This window comes from Cupressus sempervirens, chromosome 10 (genome assembly GCF_028749045.1).
Source record: "Cupressus sempervirens isolate cs-2001-9-10 chromosome 10, ASM2874904v1, whole genome shotgun sequence".
Lineage (NCBI taxonomy): Eukaryota > Viridiplantae > Streptophyta > Pinopsida > Cupressales > Cupressaceae > Cupressus > Cupressus sempervirens.
Genome location: NC_143127.1, coordinates 363,631,467 through 363,649,044, shown reverse-complemented (window position 1 = coordinate 363,649,044; position 17,578 = coordinate 363,631,467). Strand labels below are relative to the sequence as shown.

The 17,578-nt window shown below is 35.0% G+C and overlaps 1 protein-coding gene across 2 annotated transcripts in view; it reads right to left on the bottom strand.

Annotated features, from left to right (window-relative positions):
• The window catches only part of LOC149534160 (histone-lysine N-methyltransferase TRX1-like), a 131,823-nt gene that overhangs the window by 23,524 nt on the left and 90,721 nt on the right, over window positions 1–17,578 (bottom strand). For both annotated transcript variants that reach the window (XM_089803040.1, XM_089803039.1), the window contains exons 20-21: window positions 13,529–13,590; window positions 13,331–13,408 (exon numbers count right to left, since the gene is read on the bottom strand). In XM_089803040.1, coding sequence (XP_089659166.1) covers window positions 13,331–13,408; window positions 13,529–13,590 — 140 coding nt within the window. The remainder of the gene's footprint in view (window positions 1–13,330; window positions 13,409–13,528; window positions 13,591–17,578) is intronic.

The following is a 17,578-nucleotide window of genomic DNA, read 5'->3' as shown; positions in this document are numbered from 1 at the left end:
ATCTTATCTAAAGAATATGCTTTTTTTAGTCATCATGACTAGCTAGAGACTATTGGCTGCAAAATGGAGGAAGAAGATATGAAGCGATCATGTTGAAAAGCCTACTTGGTTCTCCTATACAGCTGAATTGATGGAAGCAATGCTAGTTTGTCCACCACAAAACAAGTGGCCTTCACAACCAAAGCCTCGAATCAAATAAATGTAAACCTCTGCCCTTCCAACACAAAGGACAAGTACAATCTCAAGACTCTTCTAAGAAGAAAAGTATCGAGTTCAACTATTGTCACAAGTTTGACCAAATGAAGAAAGCTAGCAAGAAACAGTTGGTATCCCGGCAATCTAAATAAGGAGGGTCTCAACAAAAGGCCCATGCTAATGTGCATTTTGATCAAAAGTCTACCTCCTATGCCTTCATGGCCACATGTCCATTCAACCATTAGAAATCATTTGCCTGGTACATTGACTCTAGTGCCTCTCAACATTTCACAAATCATTGCGATTGGTTCATAGAGTTCACACCTTTTATAGATACAGTAATCTCAAAGGATGCAAAGAGAATATTATTGTCTTCAAGGTCCACATTCAGATTTCATCAGGAGGAAGAGATTTTCTTTTTCTCGACGCATACATTATCCCAAGTATGGAGCTCAATTTGCTATCAAGCAATTCAATTATGCTTCATTCTCCACATCTTGATGTCCTCTTCAACTCGCATGAGTGCAGTATTGTTGAAAGGAAGTCTTGCACTATAGTTGTAATTGGTCTTGAGGCGCACTATAGTTGTAATTGGTCTTGAGGCTCATAGTCTTTATAGACTCATTGATACATGTGATCCTTAAGAGCAGGCCATGGAAGCCAAAAGTACTTCCATCAACATTACAAGTACCTGAATATTCACTATTGCTCTTAGTTGGCTCAAGATAGTCTAGTTGTTAGATTTCCTGAATTCTGAAATAGAATCATGAAGTTTGTGGAGCTTGTCAGGTTGGGAAGCAACGTCAGATTTCATTTTTAGATGATAATACTTGAAGGGCATCCAAGGTCTCACAATAGTTCATGCAGAAATTCATAGACTCATGAACACTCCATCAATCATTAGATGTAGGTATTTTTTGTTATTTGTTGATGGTTTCAGTAGAAAAAAGTTTTTTTTTTCAGCATAAGTCAGAGGTGTTCAACATGTTTCAAAAGTTTAAGGCCTTAGTGGAAAATGAATCAAGTTGTCAAATAGTAACTCTTCAATTCAACAATGGAGAGGAATTTTGTTCTTTCGATTCCTCCAACTTTTGTGCATTACATAACATTAAGCATCAGCTTATGACACCTTACATCCCTCGCCAAAACAATGTTGTTCAGTGCAGGAACCATACATCCATTAAGATGGCTCAATCTATGTTGGAACATAGAAATGGTCCAAATAGTTTTGGGCAGAACTAGTCTACACTGTAATTTATCTTTTCAATCAGTCTTCCAAATAGGTCACATTAAGAAGATGACCCCAAAGGAAGCTTGGTCTTGTTGAAAGCCCAAAATCAGTCATCAAAAGGAATTTGGCTCTACTGCTTATGTTTGGATTCCAGAAGCCAAGGCACCAAACTGGATCCAAGACTCGGAAATTAATGTGCACAAGTTACTGTAATAATCATAAGGCTTATCGGTTGATTAATATTGGCACTGATTATTGATGAAAAACAAAGACCCTTTCAACTTTCTCTTGTTTTCATCCTTGAGGATCAACCTCCACGTACTACAAATTGGGGTGTTTGGATTCTATTTGTTTCACATAATGGGAGGGATTATGATGATTGTGCAGTTGTGGAGTCTCCCAGGCAAGACATGATTTGCATCTGAAAATCCCAAGTGTTGTTCCTCCTACAGTAGATGTTGCTTCTACTATTTGTCATAAGTGATGAGACAAGACCATTAGTGATATTCATGATCATGAACTTATTGAGGATAGATTAGCTAGGAATAAGAGCAACAGTGTCCCACCATCAAATTTGCTCTTATTGTAAACATTTAATGTATTTATGAGCCTCAAACATATTCAAAGGCTAAAGGTATACCTCAGCGAGAACAGGCTATCACATCTAAACATCAGCCTTCGCAACTACAAATTGGGATGTTTGGCTTCCATTTTGCTCACTTGATGGGAGGGACTCTGATGATTGTGCAGTTGTGGAGTCTCCCAATCATGACATTCAAGATCTACATCCACAATTCTAGGTGATGTTCCTCCTACAATGAATGTTGCTTCTACTATTTGCCATAAGTGGTGGGCCAAGACTATTGGTGATATTCATGATGATGAGCTTATTGAGGGTAGATTAGCTAGGAATAAGAGTAACAATGTCCTACAATCAACTATGCTCTTATAGAAAACATTTGTAGTATTCGTGAGCCCCAGACATATTCGAAGGCTAAAGGTATACCAGAGCGGGAATAGGTTGTGGTAGTTCAACATCAAAGTCTCTTAAAAACAACACATGAGCATTGCCAGATCTTCCTCAGGAAAGTAGCCCATTTGTCTATAAATGCGTGTACAAAGTCAAGTATAAGGTTGATAGAACTCTTGATAAGGCTCAATTACTAGCTAAATGTCTTTCACAGAAGGAAGGTGTCAACTATGAGGAGACATTTTCTCCCAAAGACAAAATGAGCACTATTCACCTTGTCCTTCCTCTTTCACCTCAATTTGGATGGAAAGCCCATCAAATCGATGTCAAGAGTTATTTCTTCGATTGTGATTTGCAAGAGGTCTACATGATGCAGCCTCCAGGTTTCAAGGTTGCTGGTAAAGAACGGATTTGCAAATTAGTGAAAGCAATCTATGGCATCAAATAGGCTCCTCATGCATGGTAAATCAAGATTGACAAGTATTTGATTGATCAAGAGTTTCAGTGACCTGCTGATCTTAATTTGTATGTCAAGCATGCTAGTGGTGAGATTCTTATTCTTGTCATCTATGTTGATGATCTGATCATCACTAATAGTACAAAACATATGGTTGAGTAGTTCAAACAAAATTTGTGCCACACTTCTGATATGAAAGAGTTTCTGGCACTTCTACATTATTGTCTTGGTGTAGCAGTGTGGAAAACAGATTTCTCAGTCAAAGAATGTCAAAAGTCTATTGAATAAGTTTTGAATACATGACTGCAAACCTGCATCTACAGCTATGGAGAAAGGGCTGAAACTATCAGCCAAATCAGATTCATCGGTGGTGGATAAATTGGTGTTCAGACAACTAGTAGGCAGCCTCAACTATCTCACCTCCACTAGACTTGACATCAATTGTTTTTTGAGCTACATCTCTCGCTTTATGCCAACCCCCAAAGCCATTATGTTGCAATGAAGTGCATGTTGAGGTATGTAAAGGGCACTCCTCATTTTGGCTTTTGGTACAACAAAAGCACATATCCTAGGCTCGTTGGTTTTACAATCTTAGATTGGACAGGTTGTGTTGATGATAGAAAGTATACTTTTGGGAATGTTTTTAGTTTGAGAACAGGTGCAGTCACATGGACTAGCAAGAAGCAGCAGGCAATAGCTTTCTCCTCTACCAAGGCTGAAATTTGGGAAACTGTTAAGGCAACTTGTGAAGCGATTTGGCTCCGAAGGGTGCTTGCTGCCATGCAAATATCACAGGAAGAATCTACTTCATTGTTCTGTGATAATCGTAGGGCCTCAAGCTGCAAAAATCCATTCTTCCATGAACGTTGGATTAAAAATGTCGCAATATGTCCTCACTAAGGACCATACTGCAAATATTTTCACCAAGCCCTCATTCCAAAAGGTTTATCAAGTTTAGGGGGCAATTTGGTGTAGTTGATAGAATCGCCAATAAGAGAGATTAGTAGAAGATTTTAGTAAATTTGGTTATTTTAATCTAGCTTTGTAGAATCTTATATTAATGGTCATTTAGGTGTTCTAATTATAATTTTATTTAGTCTTCTATTTTTAGAGGACTTTAGATTTAGTTTGAAGCTCTTGCAAATTGTTGTATATACTTGATCGATCCATTAATTCAAGCAAGCAATTTTTGAGTTTCATGAATTATGTACTTATGACTTCAGAAATGAAAAAAAGGGAAAGAAAAGGTTAATAGAAGCAATGGCATTGGCAATGAATGCCAGTTTAATCATCTATAGATATCCTTGTTGCCTTGTACATTACCCATCTGCTCTCATCTACTAGTGAGGCTCTTCGAGAATTGTAATAGTAGTTGTCTTCCTTTTCCAGCAATTTCTTTTTTCCACATAATGGCCCAAGGGTACAACCTTCTCTTGAGGGTGGCCCTTGAAATAAGAAAAAACCCTACGAATTTAGGATAGCCATGATGAGTTTTTATTACTACAATAGATTTAACCTTAATGCAATGAGTAGCCCCTATTGGGAAGGATTAGTAAATTGACAATTATCAATCAAGACAACTAGGGAATTGAATGACCCATTACTAGAGGAAGCAACAAAATTTTCATAGCTCATGGTTGATGATCATAAGTATTGTAGAGAAAACATTGTAGCATCTTACCAAATACATGGCCAACTCCACTACTCACATTTGATAAAGGTGATTCCAAACACCACAAAATATTTCAACTTTTGATATTTTGAAGCCCAAATTTAGGATAGGCCCTTCCTGTTGGCCCGTACTATAGAGAGAGAGAGAGAGGCGTAAAATTGTTGTCAACCACTATACTCACTCAATAGAGATGAAAACATCTATTTGAGAGCCGCTAATCACTAATATTAGGACAAAATCTTTGGTTAATAGTCAAAAAAATTGCAAATTTCATCTTGCGTTGTGTTGATTACAAAATCCATCTATTCTAGATAATAATGGTAGAACTCTAACAAGTCAAAGTGGCATATACTAGAAAGATCTCATTACATCAACACACACACTAGAATGGATCAGGTTCAAGGTGGGAAGAGCAATTGATCATGTCATTGTGCACCAAAATGTTCGCATCTAAAAACTATCAAATGTGAATATAAATGTGGCAAGAGCAATAGATCATGTCATGCATAAGGATCATCCTAACAACTATGATGCAAGCTTCCCTTATAGTTGAAATTTTGCCTAACTCATGAAGACATGAAAAATGTATTAATACAAGCTCCAACATGCATCACAAGTGGAAAATTTTAGAGGATGTGAATGAATAGTTGATTTCAAGTGCCCAATGCAAAGGATTCAACGCCATTCAAATCTAGGGCGTACAAATCCAATTGCCTAGTTACATCATTAAGGTTTTAGAGGTTTCATAACTTACAGGGTGTAAGGGAAATGAGTAGATCTAGATGGTGGAAGATGTCTTGATTTCAACTTATAGTTGGTGATTCCTTGTGGCCCTTTGCAATAAAGACATGAGTATATAGAATAAGTATAGAAGAATTATGATAGACATACATTCTCCTATTATTTTCATAAGATCAATATATTACTATTTGAAACTAGATTTGTTTACTTGTTCTAAACTTTAATTGGAAGATTAATTGTGTTGGTAATAATCAATGAGTTATATTTGTTGAAGACAAGCAAGAAAACCCTAGATCATCACATTAAAGTTGATCACGGTGTCCAAATCATCATGGACCTCAATTGCTGAATCATCTAGTCTAACTACGGATTCCAAGTACAACATGTACCAAAATCAAGTACTTCTTGGAATCCTTGCAAAATCGATGAGGATTCATGGTCTTGGGCATAGGTGGACTACTCGCAACACACTCAACGAGCTGCAAGAACTCATACAGCTTTTTGCCTCACGAGTTTTTATGACTTCCCGCACCAGAAACTTACCAAATTTTAGGCAAAGAAAACTTGACGAGTGCATCTTAAAAACTTGGTTGCAAATTTAAAGCAGCACTTAAAGGTTAAAAATGACCCAAATGATTTCATTTATTCAATTCGTTGAGAGGGGGGAAAATACTCTTCCAAACACTTGCAAACGATTTCAATTAATTTGAACTGGATTTGAGGCAGATCTAAAGCAGATTTGAGGTGGTTCTTGAAAAAAAATCAAGTTTTCTCTTTGCTTTCTAACTTTTCAATATTTCATTTTGCATATGCTTCATGGCAAACTTTGGGTGGAAATACCCCACATCTCAAAAAAATTGCCCTCGGAATCCTATGTCAGCCTTGTAGCTCATCCAATTGTGAGCACAAGGGGAGCTTCTTTGTGGCCATCCACATGAAGAAGAGGAACAAGTTAGCTCAAAAACACATCAATGACCTTGTCTTTGTTCAATTGATTTGGATGATGTAGATCATTATAGTGATTGGACATGACAAGAGCATCCTCCATTGTTTACAGAGGATGACTTCAATGATTTAGAGACACGGTCTGTGGAGGAGGGGGGTGGATTTGGTTTCACACAAGATGACATTGAGGATGATGAGCCTAGTGAGGAGTCATTCCCAGTACTAGGAGAAGCTAGAGGCAGAGCTACATCCAAGGATGGAGGATGATCTACATATTGAGTCAAACATTTTGAGCAAGGAGGCACAGTTACACCCATGCAAATTTCCAAGTATAGACCCTTCAGTTCTACCTCTCCCTTGGTTTTTATTAGGGCTAGGAAGAGGAAAATGTAATTCTAATGATGTAATTACTTTCATTTTTACAAAAACTATTTACTATTTTTTTCCAGCCATCAGTATTCTTCATGAGAATGAGATTTTGTACCTACTTCACATTTAAATATATCTAGCAAGTCTTGGATTCAAGTCTATTCATGTTTAACAAATAACTATAATTAATCTCAACAAATAATAATTAATCTTGGCTTCAGCCTATTAATGTTGACAATAGATAATTAATGTTGACAATAGATTATAGCTTAGTAATTAATTATTAATGTTGTACTTAATTATTTATTTCAATTCAAATTGTTATATATTTAAGTAGTAGAATCACATGGTATATAATTGTTTAATTTATATTTATTATTTCTTGTTACAATATTAATTTATTGAATTGTTTAAAAAATAGTTAATATTATTATTACACTTTTTTCTATTCTTGATTTTAGGTTCTAAATATGTATATATTTCAAAAAAATTAAATATTTTTGTATAGACATACACAACCTCTAGAAAATTATGGCACATCTGCATATAGTATCCATGTACCCATACATGTATACCTACCTGATTCAGCAACTTAGTCATGGACAATACAGCAGTATATATAATCGCAAAAAGATTTATTATAGATAGGTATTCTACTATTTTTTGGAATCGACTTCTTTCTAAACAAACACTTTATCTATAACACAAAATTGATAATTTACAAGACTTCCATTTGTGAAACCACTCATGTAAGAATGAACATTGATATACTCATGCAATCGAGGTATATATACAATGCTAATAATTTCTACAACGTATGAATCTTATCAATTTGATATGGAGTATCTCTTGCTGTCTTTGATATCATGATGACAATTATGCAATAGTGATCTCTAATATGTGTGATATACACTGATTTTCTCTGGAATTAATCCTCCTGTCTCAAATATGTCCTATTGATCCTTTTATGTATTCAAAATATCAAATAACCGCATCTCTTGCTTGGGATCAGACACGTCATTACACTTTCTTAATCACACATTTCCATGATTCATGAACATTTGGTACTTATAAAAATCTTCTTTCATTCTTAAATGATGTCTTTGCATTACTAATTACAATTGCTGCATCATTTGTAATGTAGGTGACCTTTCTTGAACGGTGATAAAGATGGTATGCTTCTTCATGTTTTGAATAGCCATTCCTTGCTGATCAAAATTAATTATTTTTTCTTCCAGATTGATGATGATTGATGGATATCATAATGATAATTCTATCAGGCTGATTCTGCACTGTGTTATCAATATTATTTGCCTTCATATGTGGTTGATACAATTGATGTATATTGTATTGACTAGGGAGATCCCTCTCAATACAAAATTTCTCCTTGATTAAGATAATCATGATTATCTGCTATGATATGTATCTATCTGCATGGCATCAATACTATGATCTCTAATTATTAGTATACTTCCTTGAATAATCTTTCAGATTTATATGTGGGATGCAGTCTCATGAACATGCTGGTTATAAATTTGTCATTTATTATGTTAATCATATTGATTCCATGTAGTCAACGGTACGATCATGATCTACATGTTAATAAGGTTAGCAACCAACAAGGTTGTCATACTCAACATCATGTGAGCTCAATATCCAGTTCATATTTTGGTGCCACACTGGATAAAGATATTGTATGCTTGATAATTGATGAAACCAAGTGTTCTGAAAGAACAGCCTTATTGTCCAAAGTCTTCAACCCTTGACTGTATGAATGGGTAGATATTTGCAACTCAGCATATCAAATCACGTGTTCTCGATACTGTATCTTAATCTCTGTGTTTTACTTGATGCTAGATAGAAAAATCATGCAGTTTTATAAATAAGACTAGAAGTAGAATATGCAAAACTACCAACTTGAAAGTGTTCGAGGTCTGCTTGTAATAATCTGAACTTAAATTTTATAATTCAAAATGCTGAATGTATAGCTGAGAGGAATGTCGTCAAACAGTTCTCAGGTAACATGATTATGATCTGATACCACTACAGTAATCTCAGCTAGTTCTGAATAATTAGTTAAATCTGAACGTTGAGGTATTATGACAAACAGTTGCAGAGAAATCATAGATTCTCAGAACTCATGCATACAGTACACAACATCTTATGAAACAATGGCTATGGTGTGGTATTCAACTTGACAAAAGGAATAATACTGTAGTTAAATTTTAAGAACTATGCCCAGACATTTATGAAAGTATACTTACGTGCCACGTTCAGATTTATATAACAGTCCCACTCACGCTGACAAGGTAAAATAATGCAAGAGATTTATAAGAGTGCCCAGACCCGTGCAAGGAGAATGCAGTTGGAACTTGGTCTGCTCCCGCATACAACCCAGTCAATCTTCATGTTTTCCGTCCAACCCGTGCAAGCAGAATGCTGTTGGAACTTTGATCTGCATCCCACATACAACCCAGTCTATCTTCTTGTTTTCTGTCCAACCTGTTACCAGCAGCCGTATGATCTCAAAACGTGGGGAGTATAGCTCTGGAGGTAAGAGTCGGCTTTCACCTGTGGAGAGCATAACCCAACTGCATCGTCTGAAGATTTCGTGAATAGTGCCGAGCTCACCCAGTGATCCTCAGCCCATGCTGTCTTGGTGGACACATCTGTTGCATCCGACTGGAAATGGCCTGCTCAACACTTCCCAGAGTTTTGACGTGAGCTTGCCTTGGATTTGCAACCCTTCACTGGATACTCCCAGCCCGTACTGGCAATCTGACCATGTAATATTCCTTAAAGGTATGTAGTCTATCAGAACTATTAACTTCTTCCACCTACGGCCTCATGTCCGAACATATCTCCTCTGCCGACTACTCACTGCTGAATCTGATATACTCTAAATGCCCTATTATATTCTACTGTAGAAAAAACAAGAATGCACTTGTAGTTCATCTCAACTTGCCGATTTCTGCCTAGTATTGTTAATTTTCCAAGAGGAGGAATTGGGGTGACGTCCAATTTTCCTCAACAACTCGAGGGATTTTGTCCTCAGAGTTTGCCCAATCACATCAAGTAAGCAGAACTTCAAAATATTTGAGTTCATAAATTCTTGTGTGTAAATCCCAATGCAAGCTCCTGATTTTTTAACCTCGAAGTGAGGGAAAAACAATGGAGCAAGGAATGTGGGATAAAACACAATTTCGTCCTGTAGTCACTTAAGTCACTTTATAAAGTAAATAACTTTATAACATAAAGTAGCTTTATCCACACACTTCAATAAAATAACTGAAGTACATAAGATAAAATCTTCAATGTGACTGGTAGGCATCCTGTTAGCTAATGCCGTTAATCTATCTGGATGTGGAGATAGATTAACTTGTCGCCAAAACACTAGTGCGGAGAAGGGGACATGACACTGCTGCCCCTTGATCACATATATGTTTAATTGCTGACTCATTATTTGGTAAAGGGTCTGGACTCTGAACAGAAAGTGGAAAGGAAGTTGTTATTGCATTTATTGTGAAAGATGATTACACACATCAAAATTTGTAAGAATATCAAAACGAATAGCTTAATGTAGAAGGTATGTGCCAATGTAAAAAGCATATCAAAAGCTATCACAATGTTAGAATGGGACACCTAGACTAGAGGAGTGTTTCAATTAACCGAGTGTCCCAAATCAAGGTTTAAGTTGAAGAGTAGCCATCCCAATATATGGGCATTCACCAATGCATTGAGTTTCCCAAAAAATTAGGAAAACAGAAAGGTGGCCTTCCAATATAATTAAGCACACCATACCAAAGAGGATCCCACCTTTTCAAAAGAGCATCAGATTTAGTCACCTAGACTAGAGGAGTATTTCAATAAACCGAGTGTCCCAATTCAATGTTTAAGTTGAAGAGTAGGCATCCCAATGTATTGGCGTACACCAATTCATTGAGTTTCCCAAAAATTTGGAAAACAGAATGGTGGCCTTCCAATTCAATTAATCAAACCATACCAAAGAGGATCCCATCTTATCAAAAAAGAATCAAATTTAGTCACTTAGACCCATAAAGTGGGCCTCCCCAAAGGGAAGACCAAAAGTTGGAAATCATCAAAATGGAAAATAAACTTAAGAGTTAAGACTTGTGGCCTGTGCCTCTCCGAAGAGGGTTACAGATATGCAAACATAAATAGGGCATAGACTGCTAAATCCGTAAAGTTATGATAAGCTCCAGTTTTCCAGGGTTATGACATCAGTTATCAGACACCTCCAGCAGGAAGCATTACAGTTTTGTGTTGTTTAACAGCCATTCCAGACTTTTTAAGCAGATCTCCCAATATCTACAGCAGAGTTTCAGAAGTAATTTGGCTCTCATTTAAGAAAATGAAACAAATGGTAACAATAGGTATTTTCAGTATGTTTCAGTCCTCAGGTTACAAGTCTGTTCAAAATTATGTTTTAATATTCCCTCCACTCTTCATTAAAAGTGACCCCTGAGGTCAATGATCTGTTATGTTTTCAAAAAAGATCATTTCAAGGTAATCATATCATTGGGTCCCCAGAATACCAGGTTGCAGAGTTGTCTCATTAAGCATTCCATCCTTGATAAGATCTACGGTTTCAAAAGACTTCAAAAGTTTTCAAAGAAATCAGATTCAACTCACCAATATTGTTTGGTGAATTCTCAATGCTTTTCAAGGTGTATATTTTTACCTTCAGTCATCAAATTCAACATAAGAAAAACATTCTCATTCCATCAAAATCATCAAGAGAAGCCAACCACCAACACCAGACTGGCTGTTCTTAGCCACTGCCATTATTGAAGGTACAACTCTTCTTAGATGACCTTTTACAAGGTTTGTCTTAGGGCATTTTATATTTCATCAAGATTGATTCAATGCTTTTGTGTTCTAAAATTTTTAAATTACCAAGTATTTTGAATTTATTTTGTGATTAAGGCTTTTTTGTATGCAAGCCAACTATTTTTGGTGTAGTAATTTCAGTATAATTTTTATTTATTTTGAATAAATCAAATGCAAATATTGAAAAAAATAACAAATAAGTTATACTTGCATTCAGATTGAAGAATGATATTCTTCGAGTCTACATGCTGCCTCAATTATAGTTCAAGCTTCTTGTGTTGTCTAATGTGTTAGATTGGCATGTTCAATAGATATTTTGAATTTTCAAATTAGTGATTGTCGCACATTTTGAAATGCACTTTTCATTAACAATGGTGTTTAATGTTTGTAAACTGTATGTACTGTCTATTATTCAATTTATTGGGTCTTGTGTAATGTCCCCTTTTTGGGACATTAGAAAATTTAAAGACATACTCATATAATATTAAAATTGACTTTGAGAGCATGGATTCAAATTACAAAAGGTCAATTTAATATTATAAAGTGGGCTAAAAATGACAAGGAGAGATAAGACGAAAAGCCAAGAAAGGAGTTGAAAAGTCACAAGCTATGAAGGATAAAAGGGGAAGAGGTTCATCCATTTGGCATGTTTGGTTTTATGATTCGGATTTCAGTTTCTCTCTTGCAAGAGTTATTCAGAAAGCTTTAGCTTTCAGCCAATGTGAGGACGTAGCCCCTCATGTCGGTAGAGAGTGGACGTAAACTCATTGTTCATGGAGACGTCCCATCAGGCATCTCGTGTGTGCTTACAGGATCTTTTCTTAGTACTCCATCTATGAAACTGTGTTTAAGATTGGACTTTGAATGCTGGTTATTGTATTGCTGTTGTGTAATGCAATAACATGTTTTAAGGAGTTTTATGAGAGTTTACTGGTTTATACTGTTGATATGTAACGCATTTTCATATGCATGAATTCTGAATATTATTTGGAGAAACAATCGGGTAAATATCTACTCGAGATATTGCTAGATGCTATTGGATTGTTAGCTGAATATTATATTGAGAAAGAAACCGGGTAAATATCTATTGGGGATGTTTCATCTTGTCTATTGTTTTCAATCCATTTCAATTATTGTCCCAGTGCTGTACCCATGCATTTGATCTTTTGCTTTTAGTCAAAAAAGTGTGAGCATATGTTAGCTGTCATAGCTAATGTTCATGTCAGTCAAAAAATATATATACAAATCTCTCATGTGCGTGTATGCATTGATTAGCCTTGAGTGCATGCCTGAGAGAAAAAGATTAGCAATTTATTTAGTCCGTTTGCAATGCATGCTAAAATCCCTCAGATTGAACATGTGCATATTGTAGAAAGAAAGAAGTTGTGTCGTTAAGTTCTAGGGTTTAGTTTAGTTTTTAGCTGCAAGGGAGCTTCCCCTTCTAATTCAAAGAAAGGTTGTAAATTACTCATTGCTCCATTTGTATAGTCTTGAAAGGGATGAATTTAAGTGCTTACAGTTTTTGTGAAGACACGATGAATGACAATCACCAAATCAGGTTAATAAACTTTTCAGACAAACAACCAAGGAGGAGCTTTAAGCAAGCAATTACTTTGGCAAATTGTGAAACAGGTACAGCCTGTTTAATGATAAGCTGTATCATTGAACTGAATGGAGTTGATATAGTTGCATTTAGAGCAAACTTTTGGAAGCCAGAAAAAACAATATTGTATTCGCTACAATTTACATAAGCTGGGAGACAATTCAGATAAATTAACCATTTGAAAACACAATAGCATCTTAAAAACACCCACAGAATCCACAAGGAACTTGAAATGTAAATAAGGCTAAAAGATCAACTAATAACAGGAAATCGTTAGAAATCAAGAATATACTTACAACTAAAGAATTATATATGAAATGCTCTCTAATATCTGCAATAATCGGCCTAACAATCTCCCCGCTGTATTCAATGACCTGAATCATAACATTCGAGCAAATTTTATAGTGATATCTATAAGGATAGAATAACAGTTATATTTTGACTAAATGCAAACAGAAAATTAAAAGTTTCATGTAAAATTCTAAACAACATACCATATCCCCTGCTTTGTGTGGTAATTTTGCAAAAATGCCAAACCCATGTATACCTGATTTTCCTACAGAATCAAATTAAACTGCTGAGTTTAGTCCACATAACTTTCAATAGATATAGCTAAGCATACTTCTATCACAAATGTACATACACAGTAAATTTCCTCTCAAAAAAAATTTAGCGAGGACCAATTCTAGCATCAAAGCTACATTACATTCAATCAGCTTTCACCTTTGCATCATATTCAAATCTTACTAATTCTTTTGGACTTCCAAGGTTCTCTCACCTCTATGAAGCTTCTCTGTACAAATCCTACAAACCGCCATTGCACATTGCAGTAATTTTTTACAAGCCGTATGGGGCTTATGTCTCAAGGTATGCTAAATGCAAACAACACTAACAAGAAACCGGACTTCTCTCATTCCTGAGCGATATTGCAGGAGGTAATTCACATCAAAAAATTGTGCACCAATTCTATTTAAGGTTTGTGAGATTTTAATGAACCAATGTTGGCCTACGAAGAACACTCTAGATATGCTATCCTTACTGGTTCAATTGGCTGTCATTTGGAGCCCTTATATTCAATTAAACACAACTTTATGTAGCAATGCTTGATTGTCATGGACACTCATTGATGTACATACAAACATATTAAATCTAATAGTACACAATCATTTTTCTACTACTCAAATGATAATGAATTTACTGAATTTACTCGTTTAATTAGTCTATTGTCTATACTTTAATTTAAATCAATTATGTTAATTTTATTAAATTAAAGAATGTTTATGTTAAATCATTATTAATCAATCATTATTTGTAATTAATAAATTATTAGTTCTTTTATTATTATTATTAACAAAGCTAGCAAATTAACTTTATACAAGAAGTAAATTCCTAATCTAAGACCAGTGATTATACTAAGACCCTATTAAACCTAATATCGTTGCCATGTGTCCCTAAGAAAGGGCATGTCCCTTATTTTTGACTACACAAAAGCCAAGTTAGGGGGCATCGAAAAAAGCACAACGAAAAGGAAAGTGTATTGAAAAAGCAAGGACTTCCCAACCCGCATCAGCCTTTGGATAGATCGAACCATAATCATCGAAATTACATCATACCAGCCACCAAACCCCAAGGTCTGAATCCTGGATAACGATAAGTGTATAGTCTATAAACAAATGCATATTAATTAAAGTTGATTTATTACTAGTGATGTTGTAGATCTATTTAAGTGCAATTCACAGATTTGGAATAAGTTTAATATAATCGTAAATTTGATAATATCATTAGTAACTAAAATAAGATCATATGAACTCCTTTAATTCTGATTCTTGTAATGGATAGGGAGTTTGCACAAGGGAAAGTATAATCCAATCACATTGAGGCATTTGAGTCCCAATATGGGCAAGAACCATGAGGAAGCCTTGGGTAGATTGCTTCATTCTTCGAGCAGCAGTAATTCTACCAATTATTTAGTTAGACCATAAGGAGGAATGACCTTATTCAATGTTATTAATGATGAAAATTGTATTTTTAATTTACGCATTAAGACTAAATGTTAAATTTTACCCTATTTCATACGATTAGGAGTAAGGTTCAGTACACTGATGTTGTCAAATACTGTTTGTGAGAAACAAAAATCCTCTACAAAATCAACCAATCAACCTTCACCATGAAATCTTGACTAGGAGTAAAAAAGAACGAAATTTCAAGAATAGATGCCTCAAATAACTCAACTTACATAGTTTTATGCTGCTAAGGTTGCTCAATACAAATAGGATATTTGTCAATTGAAGACCATCAGAGTTGACCTTGAGCACCTTCCATCAAATACTTTAGGAGTATATTCATTCAGTTAAAAGTTCCCAAGAATAATAAATCATCACAAAGGAACACTTGAAGCCAACACAAAAGATGTCTACACACTACAGACTGCCACAATGAAGCTAAGCTCTACTAGGACACCTCTTACAAATCAGTTGGAGATGATGTACATACTAGGAAATATTTTTCCCCAACACATCCTTGATATTATACATCTCTTCATTTCTGAATTAAGTTGGATGGGATTCAAACTTCCTTTTCATGGGGACATTGCAGACTCTCCAACATCTCAAACATGTGGAATGCCAATGAGAACTACATATGAAAAAGAAGATTGCTTGGAGAATTTACTAGGGGACCTTCACATCTTGAGGGAAGGGGATGTCGAGTGGTAAACTCTATTTTGTTCCTAAGGCACAAAACACCAAAAGGTGTTTCTCAACTTTCGAAAAACCAAGGACTCGTGGAAAACTAGTTGTCAATTTGGGTAGCACTCGGAAGGGCACCTTCAAATGGTTCTCTTATCTCTATCTTTGGATTGTTAAAGTAACTAAGATTGTTTCTACAAATGTATTTTCATTGCCATTGTAATTGATGATTTTCAAATGCAGATTTGGATCTTATATAAATATGAGAGGAGGAGACATGTCTCTACAATTAATCACCATTTAGTTTATAAATAACTTATATGTATAACTCACTTTTAACACATATATATAATATTAATATATTAACCATATATGTAATATAATATTATAATATTATATTATTATAATATATAATGCATAATACATATTATATTACATATATATATATAAGGTATATAATGTATAATATATAATATATATTATATTATATATAATATCTATTATATTCAATAGATTATATATACAAGATACTTATCATAAGGACAATTTATCATCAATGAGGTAGCTTTAATAAACTCAATCCAATAGAGGCTACAACAAAGTCATGCCCTGTAGCTTATGTAAATCATAGACATACATACATACATACATATATATTATGATCTCCACTGATATATAACACAATCAGTCGATGTTCTCTCAGCCAATAATGTCATTGGTTTAATCCAAACACTATATATATAGAGTAACTATAATGAACATTTATCTGGAAACATAAACACAGATTAGTATATCAGTTAGGCATAATTTACTTCTACTGATGCTAAAACATTAACACTCCCTCTTTAGCAAGGGAGAAGTAATACACCATTTGGATTTCAGTATAGAATACCTGATCGCTTTCTCTGATCTTCACACAATGAAATAGTTATAGGTTAGATAACAAAAATCACCAAGCTATGAACACTATCATAATATTCATTATAATCTCTAATTGTCTGAAACAATATCTAGAGTAACCATAATGGAAATGTTATCTATGATCTCTAATTACCCGAAGCAATGTCTAGAGATGTCCATAGTAATAACATAAAATTTGTTATTCACGATCTCTAATTGCCCAAAGCAATGTCTAGAGATGTCCATGATAATAACATGAATTTGTTATCTATGATCTCTAATTGCCCGAAGCAATGTGTAGAGATGTCCATGATAACAGGCCTATTATTTGCAAGATCGTCACCTTACAAACAATTACCTTCTGTTTGTTTGTTATCATGGTCTCCGGCAAAATCTGGCCCAAAGAACCATCATAACAGATCTACCATTTACAAGATTGTCATCTTATAATGATTACCTTCTGTTTATATATGTCAATGAAAAATCATCACTTTTCATTACATATCATATGTGAAATAGTAACTACCATGAACCTAGTCATAGGGTAGTACAACTAGGGTAGTACAAAAAAGGGTTTTCACCTTATATTTCCCTCTCATAGAGGAGAACACATTATAGAGAATTTCTCTCTAGAACTTCTCCTCATAGAGAAGAGATCTTCCACAAAGGATCGTATCTCAAAAATTTCTCCCTCTAAACATTGATCCTGGGAAGTCAAGTCCTCTTGTTACTTCCTCAGAAACTCTCTTTACCCAAGGATGCCTGTCAAACTCATCACTCCCTCATGATATACATAGGAGTAGGCCCATCAACATCATACAGTCACGCACATGTATTTCTATACTCCCTCTGAGTATCAATCTTCTAAGCTCCAACATTACCTTCGAAGAAATGTCATACTCCCTCTTAATGTAGAGGAATCTCATGATCTTAATCATAAAAAATGTCTTCTTAACA